Below are 24,720 nucleotides of genomic sequence, written 5' to 3'. Positions count from 1 at the left end.
CTTGGAAGGATGAGCAGTGAAAATTTAAATATCCTGCCAGTAGATTAGGGCTATTTAAGATGCATTTCTCTCCAAGATATCAAGCAGATGGAATTTGTGTGGGAGCAAAAGTGTTTCTGAGCACGAAGAATGAGAGAAGCATGGTAATTAGTCATCACAAATCTATCTTTCAGCTGACTGACTAAAAAATAAAGGACAGAACCTGTAAGGACGGTGTCTTTCCAATTGTGGACAGCAAACCAAATCAACCCTAGCCAATGCAGTAAGACATGATGACAACTGCAGTCTGGTAACATTTGGAGAGCTGTACATTCCCTAATCCTCTTGTTCAGTACTTTTTTTCATATCACGAGCAACTTGAGAAACTGCAAGTCACTTCTGGTGTGAGAAAATTGGCCGTCTGCAAGGACATTGCCCAAGGGATGCCCAGATGTTTTGATGTTTTACCATCCTTGTGAGAGGCTTCTCTCATGGCCCTGCATGGGGAGCTGGAGCTGACAGAGGGAGCTCAACCCGCTCTCCCCGGATTCGAACTGCTGACTTCTTGGTCAGCAGTCCTGCCAGCACAAGGGTTTAACTGCCACTGGGGGTCCTTGTTCAATATTAGTGCGACAGGTTAGTTAGGATATGTGTGTGTGTGTGTGTGTGTGTGTGTGTGTGTGTAATGTTTGTTTGTGGGATTAACATAATTCAAAAACCACTGGACAAATTGACACCACATTTGGGCACAAGACACCTCTCAGGCCAACAAGTGACCATCATTCATAAAAACACTGAGAAACACAGCGGAAGGGACTTAAAAAGCCAAAAAAGCAAAAAGATACTACAGCGCATGTGCAAAACCACTTATATACACATACATACACACACAAAACACATATTCACAGATTGGGCCACAGCAACGCATGGTAGGGGACAGCTAGTGTGTGTGTGTGTATCTCATTCATATATATATATATATTATATCTCCTTGTACAAAAAGGTAAAGTATTAAAAACAGATATCCTATTAAGAGCCAACCTTTATGGAGTTTCTTTTTCTTAATAAGTTTCATTTGGATTTACACATAAAAGATGAACTATATAACCTGTACCCAAAGGAACATATTATACTTTAAAAAGGTAACGAAATAGATCTGATGAAAGAATTCTTATGTCATACTGTCTTGCGTTGTGATAGAACAGAATTCGGATTAATATGTACCATTAAGATTGTATCTTTGATGAATTGCTATCTTCAAAATCAGTATTTTGACTCTTTCATTCTTAAGGATTTACTGACATGTAGCTTCACCCGAGACACACTGGACCCCATTATTTCTCAGCCAACTTCTAAAACCCAAGTAATGACTACAACATTTTCTCCTCCTTTTCTTGAAATCATTATGACAAAGCCTGCTTCCTAGAAGTACTGGGAATATTTTCCACAACTTCCTTTTCAACATATTGTATAAAGTGCTTACTTTCAAAACCTGTTTTAAAAAATATCACTGTTGATGTGAGCCATAAGGAATAGGCAATCAATTGTCACTTCCAGTTTTTGTTTTAGAGTGGGAGATCTAAGGGCAACTTGCACAATCTGGAAGGAAAGGCTCAGATACTTTATCTTGCAAAGATTTAACAAGTAGGTTTCATATGTTCTTAAGCAAAAATAATTATATGAATAGAAGTAATAACTTGATGTATTATGACAGGTAGCCATCTAACTGATTCGTCACCAGCACATGTGACTCCAGGCTTTCAGTTTATGTATTAAAACTGAGAGAAATCCTTGGTTTGTTTGTGAAATAAAGAGGTAAAGGTAAAGGCTTTCCTCTGACATTAAGTCCAGTCATGTCTGACTGTGGGTGTTGGTACTTATCTCCATTTCTAAGCCAAAGAGCTGTCATTGTCCATAGACACCTCCAAGGTCATGTGGCCAGCATGACTGCATGGAGCACCGTTACCTTCCCACCAAAGCGGTACCTATTGATCTATTCACATTTGCATGTTTTCGAACTGCTAGGTTGGCAGAAGCTGGGGCTAACAGCTCACGCTGTTCCCCAGATTCAAACCAGCGCAACAGTTTAACCCACTGTGCCACTGGGGACTCTGATGAAATAGATAGTCTATCACAGGGGCCCTCCAAGGTCATTTACCCGCCCTCGCTCAGGGTCAACCTAAGTCTGAAACAACTTGTAAGCACACAACAACATCAAAAATCCTATCTCATCAGCCAAAAGCAGGCCCACACTTCCCACCGAAATACTAATCAGTTTATATATTTGTTAAAATTGTTCTTCATTTTAATTATTGTATTGTTTTAAAGTGTTTTTTGCACTACAAATAAGATATGTGCAGTGTGCATAGGAATTCATTCATTTTTTTTCCTTCAAATTATAATCTTGGCCCTCTAACAGTTTGAGGGACTGTGACCTGGCCCTCTGTTTAACAAGTTTGAGGACCCCTGGTCTATCACATAGATTTGGATTACATGAAACTGAAAGAAATCCCCAAAACCTTGTGCAAAAAATTTAAGGAGACAAAAAGGGATCTACTGGTCACTTACATTTGTGTATCTTGCCTTTAGAGTAAGTTATAAAATGCTGAGCAAGGCTATTGTGGCTAAGAAAAAAAGTACTTGGAACAATACAGTAAACTAGTGGATTTATTCTTTTTTTCAGCAGGGTTGACAGCTGTGATGGATTGAAGGTAGAAACATGTTTGTAGCATACAAGACAAGCCCCTGACCATCAACAAAAATCACAGGAGGACACCTGGACACATGGGAGTAAAATAGGGGTGAAGCATAGGGCGACAGCCTTGTTGGGAATGCAACTGCTCTTCTACTTTGTGCCTGTTGATGGGCGCCATAATTAATCAGGTGGAAACTGGCAAGAGGTATATCCAATTATTTATGTCTAATATGTTACTACAGAGGTTTCAAAAGCAAGTCAGGGACTCCTTTAACTATCCATAATTAATTATTGATTTCCTGTGTTGTGAAAGCAAGGATGACAAGACCTAATATAATGAATAACATAGCTGTACAAAAGAGGAACAGTGTGTGAGGCAAAGCATGAAGGACAGAACCCAGACACAACACAGCTCATTATTCACATTGTTGACATTACATGGGAAGTTAAATAATAGTACCTATAAAACACTTGCTGTCAAACCATATTGGAATTTTTCAAAACAGTTCATTTCATGCAGGTTGCTTGCAAAACCACTCACACCACTAAGGGACCTTGTAGCCTACTTTAAGTCTTGTTGAAAAATCATTTGGAAAAAAGTGGATGAAAAAGCACGCAGTGTGTAAGAGTTTATTAAAATCACAGAATTATAGTTAGATATAACATACGACATAAAGGAAACTGTGTGGTACCAAACATGTTGCCGCATATTGTTTAGTGTTTCTGTTCTGGTAGGGACACTCCTCAATTAATCATCTGCCTTCCTAATTTCTCTTCTTTCATTGAAAATATTAACTCTCTCTGTGCTGTCATGTGCTGGGCCTGTGAAAGAGTCTGTAGACAGGACGTGTTTTCTGAATGCGCAACGGGATGCTGGGGGTGCCTCGGCTGAGAGGCCTTTCGGATTTCCTCACACAAAGTTCTTTTAAAGACTTAGAAAGTTCAACGAAGTTTTTGTTGCTGCTTAAATCTTCAATAAATCAAACAAATACTTCAAGGCTTTGAATCTACTGGTGGTTTGCTTAAATCTTGTCCACAAGGGACAGGCAACTTTCTTCATAAACTGTTTCTTCCTTCTACAAGGGAAATCCTTGACCCCTCCCTGGGTAATTTGACTTAAGCTCTGCTGGCGTGGGCCCCTACACCCGGTCCAAATTGCTTTATGGCTGCCGCGAGTGGTCCTTACCAAACAGAGTCCTTTAGTAGATTTCCAAGAGGAAAGAAGGCTTTCAATTCCCAGCAAAGGCTGGCTGTAAAACCGTGGAGCTGTATTTCTCCAGCAAAGAGCTGGCTATAGAGTTGTGGAACTAAATTCCCCAACAAATGCTATGCTGTAGTTCTCTGTAGAGCTGTGGGACTGGATCCCCCCAGCAAAGCTGTAAAAGACAAAGCTTTCTACAGGTGGAACTGATTCACGTCCTGTACGAAAGGCTTCTCTGTGTGAACTGAATTAGAGGTCCCCTTTCCCCCCCATTAACCCAGAAAAAGGGGCCGAACTAAAGAACATAATGATAACTGATGGGTCATTGGCCCTATGATTGCAAACCAAGGGAAGCCACCTTATTGCAAATGCATGGAACTTTGGAATACATGCAAACACTCAATAGAAAGGAAAAGAAGTTGGAGCTCCTGGTACAGCCGTACCAGCAAACTCTCTTTTCACTTTCTTGATTTGTTCTCTACTTATTTCAATTGTTCCAAATGGAGTCCAATGTACAAAAATAAGTTGAACTTAATTCAGCAAAACAGAAATAAAATGGGGTCAAAAATGTTGCCATTTCCATTAGGCTCAGGCAAAAGTCATCTGCTGTAGCCTCTTCTAATATTTATGTTCTTCCTCAATGATAACTATCTTGGCCAGATTTCATATTTAAAATATTGGAGGGCATACTATTTGAAAGATGGATTACTGCTTTCGGGGGCTGCCAGAACGAATTCACACCTTTTAGGGACCAGAAACTAGGAGAGCTTGGAGGCCACATGAAACTCAAAACTATGCTTCTACAGTCTAATTTATAGGGTTTCAAGCAATTATTTGACAGGAAGTACAATTATTACAATAAAGTAAAATATAAAATTGATTAAAAAGTAAGGAAGCACCAGAAAATGGTTATTTTTCAATATGGTCAGAAGTAAAACTACAACAAACACAAGATTGCTTCAAAATTATCTGTTGTAATTACTTTTATATCTCCTAAGAAGAGCTATAGATGCTCCTGAGGACTGTATGAAGTTTGAAACAAAAGACAGAGAGTGACTGTCTGTCTCTTGTTTTTTATTATATGGCATCTCTGAATGAGTTTTAACCCCCAAAATCAAACCACTGCTTTAACCTAAGACTCAAAAACAAAATTTCAGGGTACAATATTGAATGAAAAGGAAAAAAAATCAGACAGCATTGATTCCAGGGCATTAAAGGAATTGAAAAACAGTAATTGTCAATACCCTGCTACAAGGCAAGACCATAAGACAACAGCCTTAAAATGAGGGCCAAAGGCTTATCTAAGTTTCCCATGGGTCCACAAACGCAAGAGAAAAGACAAGATATAGCAACGTCATACATAATGATAGTGAACTGACCAGACCAAGAAAAATGGGCTAATTATTAGCCATTTATGAACTTTCTCTTTCATAGATACTCTTTAAGACCATCTGTGTGACTTCTAGATAGGAGCAAATATGAAGTCACCATCTATGGTAGCACTTGAAAAATGATCTAAATTGTAGCTTGCTGAGGGAAAATTACACTGTAACCCTTTCTTGAGAAATAGATGAGAAAACGTAAAAGTTTCCAAGAAATGAAACCTCTCCAGCACTTAACAAATCAGTAGGTGCTACAGAGTCAGCTAATAGCTTACCATGGAGAAAAAGGAAGTAATATAGATCTACTTCATAAAAGGACAAGGTTAATTTTGGGCATGAGAAGTGTTGCATAGTAATGATTTCTTAATATGAATTTAGAATACAGAAAAAGAGTAGAAAGATCTGCAATTGAGAAGTGTAGAGGATGACTTAATTAAAAGAAGAATTTCAGCTAAGGGAGTTTCCAGACAGCACCAAAACGTGGGATTTAGAAGAGGGGCAAAACCCCCATGACTTCAGAGTAGGTAGCCACACTGACCTGCCAATTTGGGGATTTCTTTCCCCACCATCCTTACTGGTTTCCTTTCTGTATCTCGGGATAAAATGGAGGGCAGACTGGGGACATTCACCAAAAGTCTTTTTTAAAGTATACCATTATATGTCGATCCATATATGTGCATACCATAATAGAATTAATACAAGCATATTTGCATGTGCACATATACAGATCAGCACATAATGGAAGGAATTTAAAAAAGCTTCTGCCGGATTTCTCCCTTCCCCCAATTATTTATTAAAGCTCTGTTTACAGTGTTACAGAATTTACAGTGTTAAAGAGTTTCATAGAGTTCTGATGTGTGTCCAGAGGAGGGCGACCAAAATGATCAAGGGTCTGGAGAACAAGCCCTATGAGGAGCAGCTTAAGGAGCTGGGCATGTTTAGCCTGAAGAAGAGAAGGCTGAGAGGAGATATGGTAGCCATGTATAAATATGTGAGAGGAAGCCACAGGGAGGAGGGAGCAAGCTTGCTTTCTGCTTCCTTGGAGACTAGGATGCGGAACAATGGCTTCAAACAACAAGAGAGGAGATTCCATCTGAACATGAGGAAGAACTTCCTGACTGTGAGAGCCGTTCAGAGTGTGGTGGAGGCTCCTTCTTTGGAAACTTTTAAACAGAGGCTGGATGGCCATCTGTCAGGGGTGATTTGAATGCAATATTCCTGCTTCTTGGCAGGGAGTTGGACTGGATGGCCCATGAGGTCTCTTCCAACTCTTTGATTCTATGATGGCTTTCCATTAGTGCTTCCTTTCAATAAGCAGTGTGTCTGTTCAACAGCTCAATCAGCTGATCAGCTGTTTTGGGCTTTTGAAAAGGGATGGACATTGGCTAGAGCAGTCTCTACCGGGAGGGGGAAGGAAAAGATATGTTTTCTGGCATGCAAGGTCACACAGATATGCGAAGATCTGCATCTTTCAGCCAGAAATGGGATAAGAGGGGACCTTTTTATCCTGTGGCTTCCCTCCTTGAATCAGAGTGCATTTACCACTGATGTTGTCTATGCAACCCCCCTTTTTGAAATGGGAACTCCCATGTTTAAAGCCTTGTCTGGATGGGCTCCATGTAACGTTGTCCTGTGTCTTAGTGTTACAGACTTGGTGGACCCACTACCAAGATTGTACTCTTGGAAGACAATCCCAAGACATATGAAACCCAAAGCGTTTCCCACTTTGCCTGGCTTCTGTGAGGAAAAAGGGAGCACTGGGGCCAATATGTTGCCCCATGCACAACTATCGCTCTTGGTGACACTTTCCCCATCATATGGGGAAAGCATTGCCCTCACAGAGAATCCTCCTGTGTTTGGGGAAAAGTGTCCAGAGACGCTTTTACCCCAGTTGTGGGTGGGGCCTCCATCAGATGTCACACAATGTCATTTGATGTCTGACATTGGGCTCTATCCATTAGACAAGGTGAGAGCATCGTAGGATACTAATTTCACCCGATCTGATGAGGGTGATAGTCACAAGTGATAGCTTATAATGATATGATGCTACAGACATACAGGGGCAGTGTGGTCCTTATGAGGTTGCTACAGTGAAACACTCATTAGCCCTAGTCAGTGTTTGTAGCAGTTAGAGGTGGACATCAAGGAAGGCCAAAAGTTACCTGACCTGCTCTATATAGATGGAATTTGTATATGTGTGGGCAGAGATTATACAATGATCTGCTTGGTCATTTATTCTGGTCTACAATGAACCAGATTCTTGCTTGTGCTTGCAGTTTCATTTCCATCTCCTTTTGTGCAAGCACTTAAAACTAACCAGGAACCAGTAGCTTATTGTGACATATGAAGCTGGGATCTTGGCTTGTACTCCCAAACAAACCCAGATTGTAAGCCACTAAAAATAATGCAGAGGGTTTCTACTAAGGACCTAGAATGCCTGGAGCATTTTCTTTTAATTGTAAGATCACCATTTTGTTTATTAACATCTTTGTTTATTATAAATCATAGTTGGAAGGAAAATTACAAGAAAATACAAAGGTACAGAGCAAAGAGCCCAAGAGTGCTTATGTCCCATCTTCATTGTCCTACAGTATTCAAGGATACACTTTTAATATGTGACTGATTCACATACTGATTAAACAAATTAAAGCTTGCACCCAAAGAAACAGAGCCAAAGGAAAAAGTAATCCCCCCAAATCCATATTCAGCTCACAGCAGCCAATTCTTTCTCCTAAATATTGTGAGCAAAAAACCTAATAAGCCATAATTCCCACAGCTGTTTCTCAAACAAGTGCATAACCTGATTACACTGCATATGAAAGAACTGAAACAACTAGCTTATCATTCACTTACTCAGATGGTTGTAGCAAAATTTATGTTCTCTAGCTGCATGCACCAGTCTTTTTGTTTAATTTCCCTTAAGAGCAGAGAATAACTAGGCATTATGCTGGGCTTTATTGTAGCACAGTAGGAGAAAATCTGTAAAGAGAGCTGAAAATGGTCTCACTGACAACAATGCTGCTTCATTGCTTTGAACAAAGAGTATGACTTGAATGGCAAAATAAGATATCCCCTCTCTTTCCACTGTAGGTGCACCTTTTTGCCGACTAAGTGATGCACCATCATGCTTCCTTTCATACTTGGAGCTGGCTCACACATACCCACCACATGTAAACATTTAATAAAGACTGCCCACACATATACAAATTCCATCTATATAGGGCAGGACAGGTAATTTTTGGTCTTTCCGATGTCCACCTCCAACTGCTACCAACACTGACTAGTAGATTAAATAGGCAGAACCTAGTATGTATTTAGGCCTCAATCTACTGTCTATGAAATTAGAAAGATCACCAGGCTAAATTCAAGTTATCCTTTTACTGTTCATTTTTGCTTCTTTAGCTCATAGAAGAAAGTATTATGGTGCACCCCATTGCTTATACTCTAAAATATAAATCTAGAGCTGTAGATATATTTGGGTTTGAAAGCTGTGAATAGATCTAAAGGTGGATCTAGAACTGACCAGGGTGAAACCTAGCAAAAGAGATACTCCGTGGCAGAAAGGATAATCTGTTCTAACTACACAGGGATAGTCTTAGTCGATCTTTTGCTGTCTCATCTTTTCTCCTTCTGCCATTTTTTCACTTTTTCATCAGTTGACTTCCTTGGTTGCAAAAGTAATTTGCACTCAATTGACTCAGAAGGGGAAAGAGAAGTAAAAGCAAACGTGCTGCAGTATCTCATAGTTTATGTGTTCTTCCTTGTTAATAACATTTGTCATCTTGACCACATGCCAACATAAGTTGACTACAACAATGTTGGATTTTTATCTGTGAAATGATCAGAGAAAAGGGATTAGTATAGTAAATACTATCTATTCTCCCTCCTTGATGTAGGGTCCAAAACTGCCTCCACAACTGGGCATGGCATTATATTAAGAGACTGCAGGGAGAAGGAACCCTCAGTGGAAATCTTCACTTATGTCACTTTTCTCCAACCAGGACACTCCATTAGATCCCACTGTCTCCTGTCAGTAGAACATGTAAACTCTGGATCCATTCTAGTAATATTTTGAAGCTTTTGTCTGTGGAGTATCAGAAACTTCCTCCCAAGGCCAGGCACTGTACATCTAAAGACTAGAAAGTTACTAAAGCCTTGACCTAGAGGGGCCCTTCAGACACCTCTGACTCTCTAGCCTGGAGCAAGTTTCAAAACTCTATTAAATAACTAAACTTCAAAAGGCAGGTTATCAGTCAATTACTCAGACCGATCTGCCACACCGCACAGAGAATTTGTCTGTCTGTCTTTACAAACAGATCAAAAGAAGGTTACCTTACTGTATAGAAAGATGGGACCTTTAAATAATCAAAACTGAGAAAAGCTATCTGACATTTGGTGAAGTACTAAGCCTACATGTAAGCAAGCAATGGAAGAAATCCTCCAGCTTTCAAAAATGCATAATGTCCAGTATCTGCAAGCCGCTGTTCCTGGTGAAGAGGGGATGAAATGAACAACTATAAACTCTCTTCTTTGGAGGAGGAATGGTTGTATATCCTATGTCTAGAAGTTCTAGCTCTCTCAGGCTACCCAAACAGCTCTTTATATCTCTTATCAAGTAGAGGAGCAGGTGAAGGCAATGTTTCTACTTCAGAACAAGTAAGCTCCTCCAGCAGCTCTGGAGATAGGTTTTATTTACAGACAGACAGCAGTTTGTGGTGGAGAGGGAATGATGGGAAGAGCTATGACCTCTCTTCTCTGGAGGAGGAGTGGTAGTGTGCTTCTCTCCATTCCCTGTCAGGTAAAAGGACAGGTGAAGGAATGTTGCAGGCTGAAAAACAGGGGAGCTTGTCCAGTAGGTTCCCTACAAGCGAGCTACAATATGTTTAGTTCAGTGGGTCGCAAACAGTATAATTTCTATCAGATTGTTTCAAATAGTCTTACAGTCAAATTTTAAACAATCGTTTAAGATGTTTACTTTGAAAGTATTATGTTTTAATCAAAAATCAATAAACTTATTTACTGTGCATAGACTTTTTTTATCAGGCTTGAATCTTCTTAAATATAACCATGAAAGAGCTCTTGATTAGTAATTCTACATTCAAAATGAATGATCTGACATACACTACAGCATTCAATGACTCAATAGACTTCTACACATGCATAAGGTCAGATCCTCTATTTCTTTCTATTGCCATCACCTGCATGTTGATGTTCCATAGACTGACAAACCTGTTCCCATGTAAGCGTCTACAATGAATATTCTGTCACTTGAGTTTGGATATTCTGCCCACAATTGTACATACCATTCCTCTTCTGTCTTGTTGTTTTATTTAGAAGCACTTATTCTAAATTAAGAATATGAAAGCAAGGTGCAGGGACAATCCAGAATGGTATGCTTCCCATATGATGACTCATAGCTCCTTTGGAAAGCAGTGCTATCTACTTGAGTAGCCAATTCAGAGAGGCTAGTCATTGAGTGGATGTTCATTAACTCCAAAAGCTGCTCACAAAGAATACAATCCATATTTCAATCATAATCAGTCTCTTTGGTGAGTGTTTCACAAGTTAAATGTAATTAAGAATACCACTCAAATGTGCACCGCAATTTATCCGCAGCCCCCTTCTCTATGCCTTGTTGCAATGTAGTATCTACCTGGACAACTAACAGTCAATGCCTATGCAACTGGATAATCCACAGCATGGTATATCTTTGAGGCAAATGAATCATCCCTCAGTGTATCTCCATGGAAGATAAGCAGAATTACTAAAACTAACTAACAGACAAAAATACAAGCAAAGCAAAACTGAAAGTGACATGTTCAATTATTTGGTGCCAGGCAGCTTTGAGCCATAATAAAATGTCCAAAAAGTTATCAGCCAAAATAGGAAAGGTTCAGAAGGACGGGAAAGAACATCATTTGTGATGAAAAAATGATAATGACTTGTTCTACACTGTACTACACAATGATTTACTTAGCCCAGTCCCCATAAACTTCTCACATTCCTTAAAAACTTGCAGAACCCCCTACCACAGTCTACTGAAAATTTCTTGGAATAGAAACAAGAACTGAATAATATTACTACTGGACCAACTTTTGGCCAAGTTGGATTATTGGTGCTTTTAAAAAATATCTGGTAGCCCAGGGATTGGCAAAGCAAATCGCTGCAATTTGCAGCAGTTTCCAGCTATTTGTGAAGGTTTGAACAATAAAACAATCACTTCAAACTGTTTGGGGCCTTCAGGATGTTAAATGTGGAGTCCTAGGGTCCACCTGTGGCCTGTGTGAACTTTACTCAGTTCTAGTTTAGAATAACAATGGCGAATGATCAGATATTTTTGAATTTCCATCAGGCCTCACTAGTGGCCAGGGAAGCTAGACTCCTTGGACAATTCATTCCTATTATTCCTATCAATAAGTTAGACTATCAGCCTAAATGACAATATAAACTTGTGTACCTGGACCTAGACTAGGAAGCTCAAAAAATAATGGAGAAGAAATGCATGGAAAGCTTCTTTTAGCACATCATTTTTTTGTAGTAGCAAGCTGAAAATTCTACCTGCATGTTATCAGTTTGTACATAAGGTTGTTACTGACACTTCACAGTGCAGACTCTAACACTTGTTTCAATCTGTTATTTATACTGCCAGTTTTGTTATTTCCTGCATCCTGATATAGATGCATAGACAAATCTGGCTCTCCTGTGGTTAATGCTAAAGCTGCAGTGGTGAAGGATGATTTACACAATGCTGAAGAGGAGACTAGGTAACAAGTGTTTTGAGCAGAGTGAAATGACAATAGAAAATAAGTTTCATATCTGTAACAGTTAACAAGAATATCAATAAATAATACCATCACCAAACTATGCATCTTGATTTTAAGAAAAAAGCACTTGGAATGCACTCAGGACATTGTTCCACTCTGACTACATTATGCACACCATAATGTAGACTATGTATCTGATCATATAACACTAAACCACTGACAGCTATTCTCATTACAGTCAAATCAGTGGAAGCACATTTTTTGATAAGAGATAAATGTGAATGGTAGTAAACAAACAAATCAGCACTGCAATTCATATTGAGAACTAGAAACACATTAGCAGAACTGGTTGGGAGACAGACTTAACTTTTAAAAAAATAACATTATTTTAGTTTCATCTCTGTCTCTCGTGAGCTAGTGAAAACCCCCCAAAAGAGATCCCCCCCCCACATTCTTACAAAAAGTTTGCAGGCACAATAAACCCATTCTAAGGGTGCATCTACACTGTAGAATCAGTGTAGCATTGCACCACTTTAACTGCCATAGCTCAATTTTATGGTATTCTGGGACCTGCAGTTTTATAAGGTTTTTAGCCTGCTCTGTCAAATAGAAATTGGTGCCTTACTAAAACTACAATCACATGATTCCATAGCATTTCAGTCTTGGCAGTTAAAATGGTGCAGCATTGTAGATGTAGATGCACCCTAAGTCATCTTGTAGAGAGCCAGTGTGATACAGTGGTTTAGGCACTGGATAATGTCTCTGGAGACCAGAGTTTGAATTCCCACCTAGTCATGGAAATCCATTGGGTGAAATTGGGAAAGTCACCATCTTTAATCCTCAAGGGAAGGCAAAAGCAAACCTTCTTTGAATAAATCTTGCCCTTTAAGGTCACCATAAGTCAGAAATTACTTCAAGGCACACAACAACAAAGTAATTCTAATTCTATCAACTAATATTGACATTATTTAGCTTTATATTAATGCATTTGAAATCTACTCAGCACTCTGTGTGCTTTATTGTGACAATGGATCAGTAAAACATGGTAGATCAACCATATTATCTCCTTATGCAGAGGTAGACTGATAGTGTCTGAGGTGACATTTGCAACAGGGACATTTTGGTTCACAGCTTGCGATCTCAGATGGTACTGTATGCAGAGCTGCATTAACATACATCAAACTATTAATAATTCTGTTCTATTTTCATACTTTCTTGCATACCTTAGGAAAACATATTAAGTCAAGCCAAACCTTTTCAACATAACTCTATCAATAGGGAAAATATAGCTGAAGAGACAACATTTTTGAGTATTTTCTCTGTTAACACTTAGTGATGAGCAAATTTCAGAAATTTCAAAAATATACAAAATACATAACATACTGTAAAAATTTAGGATCAAAGTAAACCTATTCTGTGCTCTTTAGTATCCCCCCCCCCATGTTAAAATTGCCCCCTGGTCAGTTAACAATAGGGTGAGTGCTGTTAATTCCTCTATCTGTAAGCAAACTGAAGGAGACTTGGATAAAAACACAAGTTATTACAATATATTCGAGACATTCCTTTCCCTAATTGCATTTTGCATGATATGAATATTTAAATACACTCATCAGTGCTCTTGCAGATGTAAATCTAGATATGCATTCAATATCATTTATTGTAAATGTGTTAATATTTTATTGGTTAGCCAATATGTGAGGCTTTGTTTGTGACATATCAGTTTTAGAATTTAAAAAATAGTAAGTAAAAGAAAGAAATAAGTTTTTAAAAATCACAAATCAAGACTAGTCAGCTGACAGCCCGAATACCTGGGTTTGGGAATAGATTCTGGTATCTTGGTTCTGGGAGAGGGTATGCTGAGCGTGCCATGACTCAGAATGATGGGTAGGTGAAAATCCTCTGTCCTCAGCCACTCTGAAGTCTGGGGCCACCCGCTGCCATAAATCAATCAATCAGTCAATCAATCAATCATTCATTTCAATGAGGTATTTTGCTACAGTGACATAGAAATACGGGATCTAGGCTACACTTTTTTTTTGGCACAGCTAGAACAATTTTAAATTACAGTCAGAAACGAATCATATTGCTACAGGTGATCATTAACCCCATGGATACCATGATGTATAATCAAAAATGCACATGTCTGACCAATATTTTAAATTATTGTGATTTGTGAGTCAACTAGCAGTGAGGAAAAGTAGCTCCATCTAGACCAGTGGTTCTCAACCTGTGGGTCTCCAGGTGTTTTGGCCTATAACTCCCAGGAATCTCTGCCAGTTTACCAGCTGTTAGGATTTCTGGGAGTTGAGTTGAAGGCCAAAACATCTGGGGACCGACAGGTTGAGGACCACTGCTTTAGACTTCAACATGGCAGCTGATGTCTCTGTGTTGTTTCCATGTGTCTTGAATAACATGCACAGTCCTTTATCCATGTAATCATCATAATCATCATCATCGGCTATCACTTGTGGCCAAGTATGATTAACCATGTAATTTTTCAATAGGTGTAGCTGCTATACATAGCAAATGATGTACCAGCCAAGCTGTTTTATATGGTAACTACATCTATTAAGAAACGACTTTAATGGTATGATTCCAAGATGGTAGCAGATGTGGAAGTAGCACAACCACACTACTGGGGTTGGGGAAGGCAGCAGTGAGAGCAAGCTCAAACAGGGGAGTAAAATACAAAAAGAAATTTCTACAGGGTGCAAGTTTAATTGAAGTCATGCATTGCCCACTTTTGGGTAAGGTGGTTTCACCCCAGCTCCAGAACTTGGATAAAAATGACCATTTTCTTTGGACCCAGGATCCCTTTTAGTACTAGGATTGCCTTAGTTGCCTTGGTACTCTGTCAACAGCTCTATTAGCTGCTTTTGAGAATTCCAGCCTTTTGGGTTGATCATAGCAATGCATTTTGGTGATTTTATTTATATGTTGGACAGAAATCTCAGGGAGCTGAAAGAGACTCCTGTCCCGTCCTGTTGACTGCTGCAAGGTTCAATCATATCTCCTATTATTTAAAAACTGGATGAGTACAGCTATGAGTACACTGAGTATAACTACATGGAAGAGCATAACTTTTTTGTCTAGAAGTATCCAGAAGGAAATTATGAGAGCGCTGAATCATATTCAGTGATGGCTTAGATGAGGATGAATACAATATGTTCCAAGGAAAAGGGAGTGATAAGTCAAAATGAATGGTTCTACCCCATAAATATCAGATGGCAACTGTGGTTAGAATTGTTTCTTTTTTAAGCCTCCTTAGGTTGGTATACCGCCTATGACTGCTTCTGGAGAAAGACAACTGGGGCATAATTATGCAATGCCTTCACCGTGTCTAGATTGGATTGCTATGGCATTACCTACATGGAGATACAACTGAAAACTATTTAACAACTTCATGTGGTTCAAAATATGGAGATAGAAGCTGGTGGGAACATTTTATATTTGTGCTAAAAAAAAACAGCAATGTGGGGATAATGGGGATCTAAGCTTAGTGAAAGCAAGGAACATGAAAGGGGAATGGTGCAGGAAAGAAGTAACCCAAGAAATAGAATAGCACCAGGGATCATCAAAATAATGAAAAGGTTCAGCAAGACGGATTTTCAATTTCATTATTCTGCTCACCTGCATTGAATGTTATGCTTTTAAAACACATGCTGAAAAGAGAAAATATTCTATATAGTTTTCTTTAAAAATATTCACTCAAAATTACTAACTTGTTTGAAAGTGACAGTTAATGATGTGCCAGTCACAAATAAATGGCATCCAGTCAACACTGCAGTCCAAATTATTTTTTTCACCACAGACATTTTTCTGTCTTAATCCTCTTAGTCTCATTCTGTCCACATCTGATATGGAGATATCATCATCAGTGTGGCAAATGTTCTGTCTTCTGTCTCACTTTGAGAACATTATCTAAAGCTATAACTATTCATCCCAATGAGAAGCAAACGCATACTTTGGTTTGCCTGGAGTAAAACTATGGGTATTAAAAGAAAATCTGGAGTTGGAATTAACACAAATCAAAACATAAAAACTTAAAAATTAACTTGCTGAAGACATGACTACTGAGAACTAAGTTCTATTAAGTCTAATGTTGGGTATTGGTAGACTTTCTGAACTTAAAGGTTACATGCAGCTATCGGGACTAATAGCTTTAGATAAAACCAGTGAAATGTCAAACCCTTTTAGAAGCTATTATATCTTGTGCTAGTCAATTCAGCAAGTTAATTATGCATTGCTTGAAGAAACACCTTCCTTGCTTTTTGCTTTGATCATGTCCTCAATCTACTTCACTGGATGAGCCATAGTGTTGCATTAGATTGTAACACGGATTTATCTCTCTTCACAACATCTTAACGTTTGCCATTTTAGAAGCCTCTTCATACTAAATGATTGCCTTCCCTTTTCTCACCTGAAGCCAACAGTTAATCTAGCTTCTTTGGATTATCTTCCATGTTCTTTTTGAAACAAGTATAACAGTATCCATTATAGAAAGAGAACTGTATAGATGTCCATCACTGCTATATAATATTATGGTATGTATAAGTTATGTTAAATTCTCTTTCAATAACTTCTGAAACTGACTTTCTTCTCTCCTTGCAGCAGTGATTGGTAACCACCAGTGGTGTTTCCCTATTGACTTTAATTTAACAAGAATTTCCATCTACTAAATAAGGAGAAAGACTTCATACTGTCAGGAATTTACTATGGAGACTTTTGGGAGGTGAGTGATGGTTGCAGTGAGGAGACAGAATCAGCAGAAATTGTCTCTTCCTTAGTTTTACTGATGGAAGGGTTTGCTGGGTCAAAGAACATCATGGAAACTACTGAGTTGATGTTTTCAGTTAGTTTATTACTATGACATCAAAATCTCTTTTTAAAGTAGTTAAAGTTAAATTAGAACAAGAAGTGAATGTTATGCCTTATTTAAATGAAACTGTATTTGTCAGCCTCTGTTTTTGATCATTTAGCCACCTTGACAGCTTTCTTTGAGTGGAATATTGAGTGATGGGATAATTTAACACAAGAACAATCACAATAGACAAATAAAATCTTCATATCTTGGACAGCATTTTAAGTACTTTTTGGTTTGCATAATTCTCTCACCCATAGTAGCATTTACTTCCTGTATTTTTTTTCTGACTGGTGTAATCTCACTTCCAGAAGTTCTCCAACACAACATCAGCAAGCTCAAACAGCACGCTTGCTCTCTAGTGTTGACAATGAGTGGGAGAAGATATGGTACTGATAATGAAAATTTCAGTTTTCTACTGTGTTGCTTTATATATTACAAAAAATTGGACAATGTCTCCAGTTGGTTTGTTTTCCTTTGATAGTATCTATTTACAGAAAAAGTCCATCTTGGATAACAGTTCAATACCTTAAAATATGCCAATACAGCATAGAAGCACAATAACCTCTCTAGTGGTGGACAATTATTTCTAAAATATATGTATTTAAAATTCCCTTATTTACAAACACTATTAGAACACATAGTTTAAAGAAAAGTAATGGCATGAATCAATTTCTTAGTTTCTAGATTAAGCCCAGAGAATCAATAGATTTTACATAAGTGTTTACTTATTTCACAGTTGATTGAATGTATCCACTTTAGTCAAGACTAGACTGTTGAGCGGGTGTTTCTGCTTTGTGGGTTACAACTCAGTATTAAGATACAGGATTTAATATGCAGCAAAGCAACAGCCACATTGCTCTGTTTTAATTCTCTCTTTGGAAAACTGGGGTGGGGTCCAGAAAGGTCATTATCACTGGGAACCCGAAGGCTCATACTTGGTGGCACAATGGGTTAAACACTTGTGCCATCAGGACAACTGACCGAAAGGTCAGTGGTTTGAATCTGGGGAGTGTGGTGAGCTCCCATCTGTTAGCTCCAGTTTATCATGCAAAGACATGATAGAAGCCTCTCACAGGATGGTGAAACATCCGGGTGTCCCCTGGGTAACATCCTTGAAGATGGCCAATTCTCTCACACCAGAAGCAACTTGCAGTTTCTCAAGTTGCTCCTGACATGAAAAACATATATATTTGAAAGCAGGTCCTGCATCAATACAAACTTTGGTGATTATTCTGATTGACTGTGGTAAAAGCTTATTTTGTTTATATCCAGCTAGCCAGCCCATGTTTTAGGAAACCTTGTTGAGCTAAAACATAATAGATCTAAGCCAGGATGATATTTAATTTAGGACAAAATTTTAATGAGTGATAAGTCATTAGAAATATTAATACCTTTGGCCAGTTTACAGGTTGTACAGCCTAATGGAAAGCTGCTTATTAAATAAGTCTATTCACTAAGCATCCACAACAAAGGCTGTTTTTTTTTTCTGTGTCAGTTCTATGTGTGCTTTAACAAAACCCTTGTAAGCATTATGAATCACTGAAAGGAGATTTAAAATGTGGTTCTTTTTTGTATTTATTTTTCAATAAAACCAAGGACAAGCACTTGAACATGGTGAAAATATGCTTCTCCAACCAAAACCTAAGTTGTATTCCAAAGAAATGGTGTCCCTGATTTGTGTGCTTTTACGTTGGACAGGTAAGGCAGAAACTTGTACAACAAACCTACATTTCAAATACTAGGTCACTAACCTTTATGCTTAAACTCACCCCTGCCTGGAGAGATGCTAATTTTAAGAATGGTAGAAGAGTAATTAAATATATCTTACCTTCTTGTATAGACTCCTCAGGTCTCTGTACTGCCACATGCTATTTAAGACCTGAGATGCTGCCTTCACTACTTTTGGTGAATGTCTGTTTGGGAAACAAGGGGGAAATAATAATAATATTTTAACAAAAAACTCAAGAAACAGTTTTATATTCATCACTTCTATCAGAACTTTAGGAGATGTGTGTTCAGCTATGCACGAGAGTTGAACCTGTCGTGGCTAACAGACTTTTTCATCATCCTTTTTAATTCTTGAGTACCACTTCAGTGTTAGAAGCAGGGTGAAAAGGTGAACAATTTTAGTAGACTGACTGAAAGGTTAAGAGTGTTCATTAAGAGCAAAATGGTACCCCAGTGATTTGGAAAGGAAAAACAAAATAAAACCCCACAGCTCTTGAGGGTAGAAGGTCAATAATGCACAAACTACAGGAAATCAAATTAAATTCATTTGGAAGTAGATTAATTTTTTGCCAGCTATGCTCTCAGAACACATGCACATTCTCTATATGGCATCTTGAGACCCTGGGTTCATTCACACGAAACAACAATAGAAAGTAAAGACTTTCTGTATATATTTCAGATTTCATTATTAATGTCAAAAATACGTAGTATGATTTTACATCGGCTTTGTGCTAAATTAGAACAGTAAAGACAAATATCACCTCACTCCCTCTGAGGATGCTTGCCATAGATGTAGGCGAAACATCAGGAGAAATGCTTCTAGACCATGGCCATATAGCCCGAAAAAACCTACAACAACCCAGTGATTCCGGCCATGAAAGCCTTCGACAATAAATATCACTTAGGTAAAATAAACATTAAATATTAAATAACCTTAACTTCCATGATTGCTTTGGAATCCTAAGGGTTTTTTTTTAATTTGGAGAGACACTAGAGCACTCTGGCTAATTATTCTAAATGTCCCTCTTTACATTGTAAATCTCTGGATTCCTTAAAACATTGCCTTAACAGTTAAAAGTGGAATGTAGTTCTGTAAATGTGTAGTGCAAATGGGACCTTATCATGGCATGTCTTAGGCAACGGGACTCAATAATGCATATCCATTAAGAATTGGTTAAAAGAGGAATTTCACTGAAAACATGCAAGAAATAAAATATACACTGGGGAATAGCAAATACTATGGTGGAGTATTATCAGTGTGAAACAACACACATAAAAATGAGAAAGCCATCTAACCAGGAGGTTTCTTCTTGATAGGGAAAAGCTGGTGCAATTGAGAAAACTTGTAAGACTAAGGCCCCTTCTACACTGCCTTATAAAATCCAGATTATCTGCTTTGAGCTGGATTATATGAGTCTACAATGCCATTTAGCACTGCTAGATTATATGAGTCTTGCAGTGTAGACTCATAATCCAGTTCATGGCAGATAATGTGAGTCATCTGCTTTGATAATCTGGATTATATGGCAGTGTAGAAGGATTGGGGTTAAGCGATCAGAAGATTAGGGACTGCCAAAATGAGACAAAAGGCTTAAAAAAGAGATGACAATATAATTATTTTGTTAACTGCACCACACACACAATGATGAAAAGTGGCCAGATGAACTGCAATGTATAGGGACAGTTGTCTTCCAAAGATATGTTTTTGGAATGACATCAAATTACCCCTATTTGGTTTTCCTGGCACTTCCAGGATAAAAGGTTGGAAGTGTAGTGTCACTTTGCTCCTTGTTGAAGCAGTGCAAAGAAGAGAATAAAATACTAAGTTCACTAAACCAGAATAAAATAATGAAATTATCTGGTCAAAACCCTGATGTGGAATGCTGTTGAAAGAGTGATTTCAGCTTGAAAAGGATCAAACCCTGGGCCCAAATTGTGATCCAGCAATAGGTTTCCAAAAGCAGACATGAGACACTTTCTCCCTAGAATTCTTGGCTGAAGATGAAAACATCTGCTCAATGAACTACCATTGGAATCTGGGTCTTTAAAGGGGATTTTTGGTGGGAAAGGACTTTTCAGGTCAGGAAGTTTCTCTAGAGCAGTAGTTCCCAACCTTTGGTCCAGTTGTTTTGGACTTCAACTCCCAGAAATCTCAGCCAGTTTACTAGCTGTTTGGAATTGTGGGATATGAAGTCCAAAACATCTGGAGGACCAAAGGTTGGGAACCACTGCTCTAGAGCAAAGGACTCTGCAAAAGAGAGAGGATCCATCTGGAATACATCATTCAAGAGTATGCTTAATGATAGGGAGTAATGTTTCAGACAAACACAGACTTAAGAAAAACATCATAGAGTTTTTGACCAGGCCTATCTGACTGAGAAATGAAATTCTGGTCATATTTTATCAGAATGTGCTATCAAACCAGAATGTGCTATCACCCCCCCCCCCCCTGAAATTCTCATGGTGGTTCATAAGAAGGCCCTACTAGTACATTATTTAAACTGTTATGTTTAGTCATATCATGATCTGATCACCATGCTCCATATATCCCATATGCATGGGGGTATTGGGGTAACGATACCAAAGGTTTGCTAGGGTAGACCCTCTTTCACTCAGACTCAGCCCCCCCAAATCAAAATCCTGGCTACGGGCCTGTATCAAACGTATCACTTTTGTTCAGAGATGCTCTTCTCTATCAGTGCAATTTCCTGTCCATACTGGATTGTTTTGCAAGTAAAGGATATTGTACCATGAGAGAAAGAACACCTAGCATGAAAGCATTCAGTTCTGTCCAATGATTTAATTATTAATCTTGGGACAATGAATGGCGACAGATAACGAAAATTGCATTCGTTCAGAGATTTAATGCAAGATTTTAACTAGAGAAGTCTTTTCAGCTAGCCATTCCCTATCATAATTTATAGTAGTCAAGTGGTTCCAGGTAAACATACATACAATACAAATATATAGATATGGACTTTGCTAGAGATACTGACAGATGCGGACAGATTGTAATAACTGTTACTTTTTTCAAAGTCTTACATAGGTTGAAGAATGAGACAAGTAAATCATGGTCTGCATCTAAACTTGTGGCAGTGAAATTCTTACTTGTACACACTACTGTATTTCCACAATATTTCCCCACCATAGCACTAGTCTCCCCAAGGGGGTTCAGTGCAGGGCAATGAGCAGGACAACTCCATTAACTAATATGAATGCAAAACAATCTGTCTTCATGCTTAGTTGGTTACTTAAAACCAAATCAATGATCAGAAGAGGAAACAATAGACATAATAAACAATCCTCATCGAAAGTACTATGGAGCAATTTTTCTTTAATAAACATCATATAATGCAATTACAAGTTCATAACGGTTGACAATTTAACTACCAACTGCCAACACTGTGAAAGAAGAAAAGGAAGAAAGATAATCATTGCAGCTTAACAGTTTCCTGTATTATTTTTCATAACATGAATGGAGCATAATAAGCATAGTACATTTTGAACAAAATGTGTGCTTCCTTCTACAATGTTGAAAATATTAGCCACTTAAATCATAAACAGGATGTCTCGGATATGCACTAACTACTCCACTAGAGACTGTTCCATATGTTCTTGCTTCCCTCACTTATTTGTATCTTATCGCCGCCCTAGAAGAGGTTTTTGTCTTCTGTAAATCATTCAAAATTAGCCTGTCTTTTAAGCAGCAGAATAAAGCAAATATCCAGCGAAAGCTCATAATCCTTTATTTATTTTACATAACTCAGCATTAATTTCCAATATGGTATTATCCTACAGCACTTCCAATAAACAGGAAAGTAATTTCCTCTGATATTTCCCCAACTCCTACTAAAATGACTCACTGGTGTATATTCATCCCTTAGAGACCTAGATTCCATCTAAACAAATCTTGTAAAAAACATTGTCTAAGGTTAAAGTCAATGTCAGTGTTGAGTCCACATTTCCTCTGAGATGTTCTTTCTCAAGTCTCTTTCCCATTTTTCTTGATATTGGACAATGAATCTAAATCTCTGATACTTCCACAGAAATGTTCCAAAAGTGTTATCTTTCAAAGGCTATGCTTTCTTTGCAGTTTGAGACACAAAATGAAAAAGGAGGCTGGCTTGCTTCCATACCAGCTTCAGTTTTCTCCTCTGCATTTCATTCATCTAGAATGGTGATGGTGAACTTTTGAGAGACTGAGTGCCCAAACTGAGGTGGAGTGAGGGTGGTGAGCAAGGGGTAAGTGGGGTGGGGAGTGGGTGAGTAGGCGACAGTGCATGCGCCAGGAGAGAGGCCACTGCATGCCCCTTCTGGCAGGCATGCCATTGATTCACCACCACTGATCTAGAACTTCTCGGTGTCATCAGCTCTAGGTTGCCCCAGAACCCTCACCTTTCCTTTAACCAACACAATTGTGAATGCTGGCAATAAGTAGCTATGGTGACACCAAAAGGGATAGGTTCCACTTTCCCCCTGATCCCTGGTGTGTGGTATGCCAAGCAGACCTAGGAATTATAGCCTTTCCAAGGACTACTGCAAGGTCAGCTATATTTATTGTTGTTATCAGTTCAACAATAAATAAAGGAGAAGGTTTTCAAACCATGCCAGAGAAGAATTTAAAGCTTAGAACATTTTTGTTCAATGTGTCAAATATTACATTCATCCTTATTTTTATTTGCTAGCCATATCTACATAACTAGAGTCTGCTCACATCTGGGTAATATCTATTAATCCAGAAGATCGGTTTTCTGTATAACTTACTCCTGCATTACCTTCTCTTACTCATAAATGTATTAATTTCCTTCCAAAGTTGTATGTCATCTAGCATATATTTGTCAAACGAAAAGCCCATGGGCTGAATTCAGCCCGCCACATCATTTAATGTGGCCCGCAAAACTTTTAATGCCAGGGCAACATAGTTACATTTATACAGTCTTACAATCACAAACAGCCCTTTGAAGGCAACAATAAGGCTAATGCGGCCCTCGGTGAAAATGAGTTTGACACCCATGATCTAGCATGCTTTTATTTCCTGTCTTTTAATTAAAGTTGCCAGACCCAAACGTATTTAAACAAAAACAAACATATATTGTCGAAGGCTTTCATGGCTGGAATCACTGGGTTGTTGTAAGTTTTTCAGGTTGTATGGCTATGTTCTAGAAGCATTCTCTGTAGACATTTCGCCTGCATCTGTGGCAAGCATCCTCAGAGATTGTCATCTGTCAAGTTTACTAATACATGATAACCTCACAACCTCTGAGGATGCTTGCCACAGATGCAGGCAAAACGTCAAGAGAGAATGCTTCTAGAACATGGCCATACAACCCAAAAACTTACAACAACCCAACAAGCATATAGTTTGGATTGGATTTAGGGGGAGACATTGGAGAAAGAATGAAGTTTGATACCACTTGAGGTTTTTACAAGGTCTTTCATATTCTCTGCTAAAAGAGTGCTGGTGACTCACCAAATTCCAAACCCCAGAATTCTATAGTATTGAGCTATGGCAGTTAAAGTGGTGTCAAACTACAATAATTCTATAGTGCAGACACACCCTTGGTAACCAACAAAATGTGGGCTACTACAGTACCACACCTGAACAACTATTCTCTTCGTTGTGTTTTAATTTTAGGGTTTTTTTTTTTGCTTAATACAAATATGATATGGGGAAATTATAGCATGTTAACATCATACTGCATTTCTCAGTATTTGAAATATTTGAAATTATTTTCTTAATAACATGGATATAAGGTGTTTCTGTTTTTACATTTTTAAAATCAGTAGCTACCCTACATTTCATCCAATAATTAATTCAGTAATGGTATTTGAACTGTCATACAAATTCCCTTTTATGTGTCTCTGGTAGGAACGGTTTCTTAGGGAAAAGAGACAACCACACTGTAAGTATATAAGGATGCACTTTCCAAGCATAGCCAATGCTGATACGTCAAGACATAAGCTTTTGCGGGCAGATAAATATGCCTCAAATGTCAATAATGTCTACAAGCATCAGATACATTGATGTGAGATTATCCATCTACTGTCCCCCAACCTTCCCTCATCATCTGTCAAGCTTACTAATACATGATAAACTACGGAATTAA

At 38.3% G+C, this 24,720-nt stretch overlaps 1 protein-coding gene across 9 annotated transcripts in view; it reads right to left on the bottom strand.

Moving 5' to 3' along the window:
• CTNND2 (catenin delta 2) overlaps positions 1-24,720 on the bottom strand; it is a 623,732-nt gene that overhangs the window by 37,038 nt on the left and 561,974 nt on the right. For 6 of the 9 annotated variants that reach the window (XM_067467540.1, XM_067467541.1, XM_067467542.1 and 3 more), the window contains 2 exons: positions 18,714-18,798; positions 13,830-13,955 (listed from right to left, as the gene is read on the bottom strand). In XM_067467540.1, the coding sequence (XP_067323641.1) occupies positions 13,830-13,955; positions 18,714-18,798 (211 nt within the window). The remainder of the gene's footprint in view (positions 1-13,829; positions 13,956-18,713; positions 18,799-24,720) is intronic. The other 3 variants (XM_067467543.1, XM_067467545.1, XM_060774656.2) reach the window with 1 other exon arrangement.

The sequence above is a fragment of the Anolis sagrei genome, chromosome 4 (assembly GCF_037176765.1).
Source record: "Anolis sagrei isolate rAnoSag1 chromosome 4, rAnoSag1.mat, whole genome shotgun sequence".
Classification (NCBI taxonomy): domain Eukaryota; kingdom Metazoa; phylum Chordata; class Lepidosauria; order Squamata; family Dactyloidae; genus Anolis; species Anolis sagrei.
The sequence above is the reverse complement of the archived record's forward strand: the minus strand, read 5'-3'. Positions and strand labels throughout refer to the sequence as shown.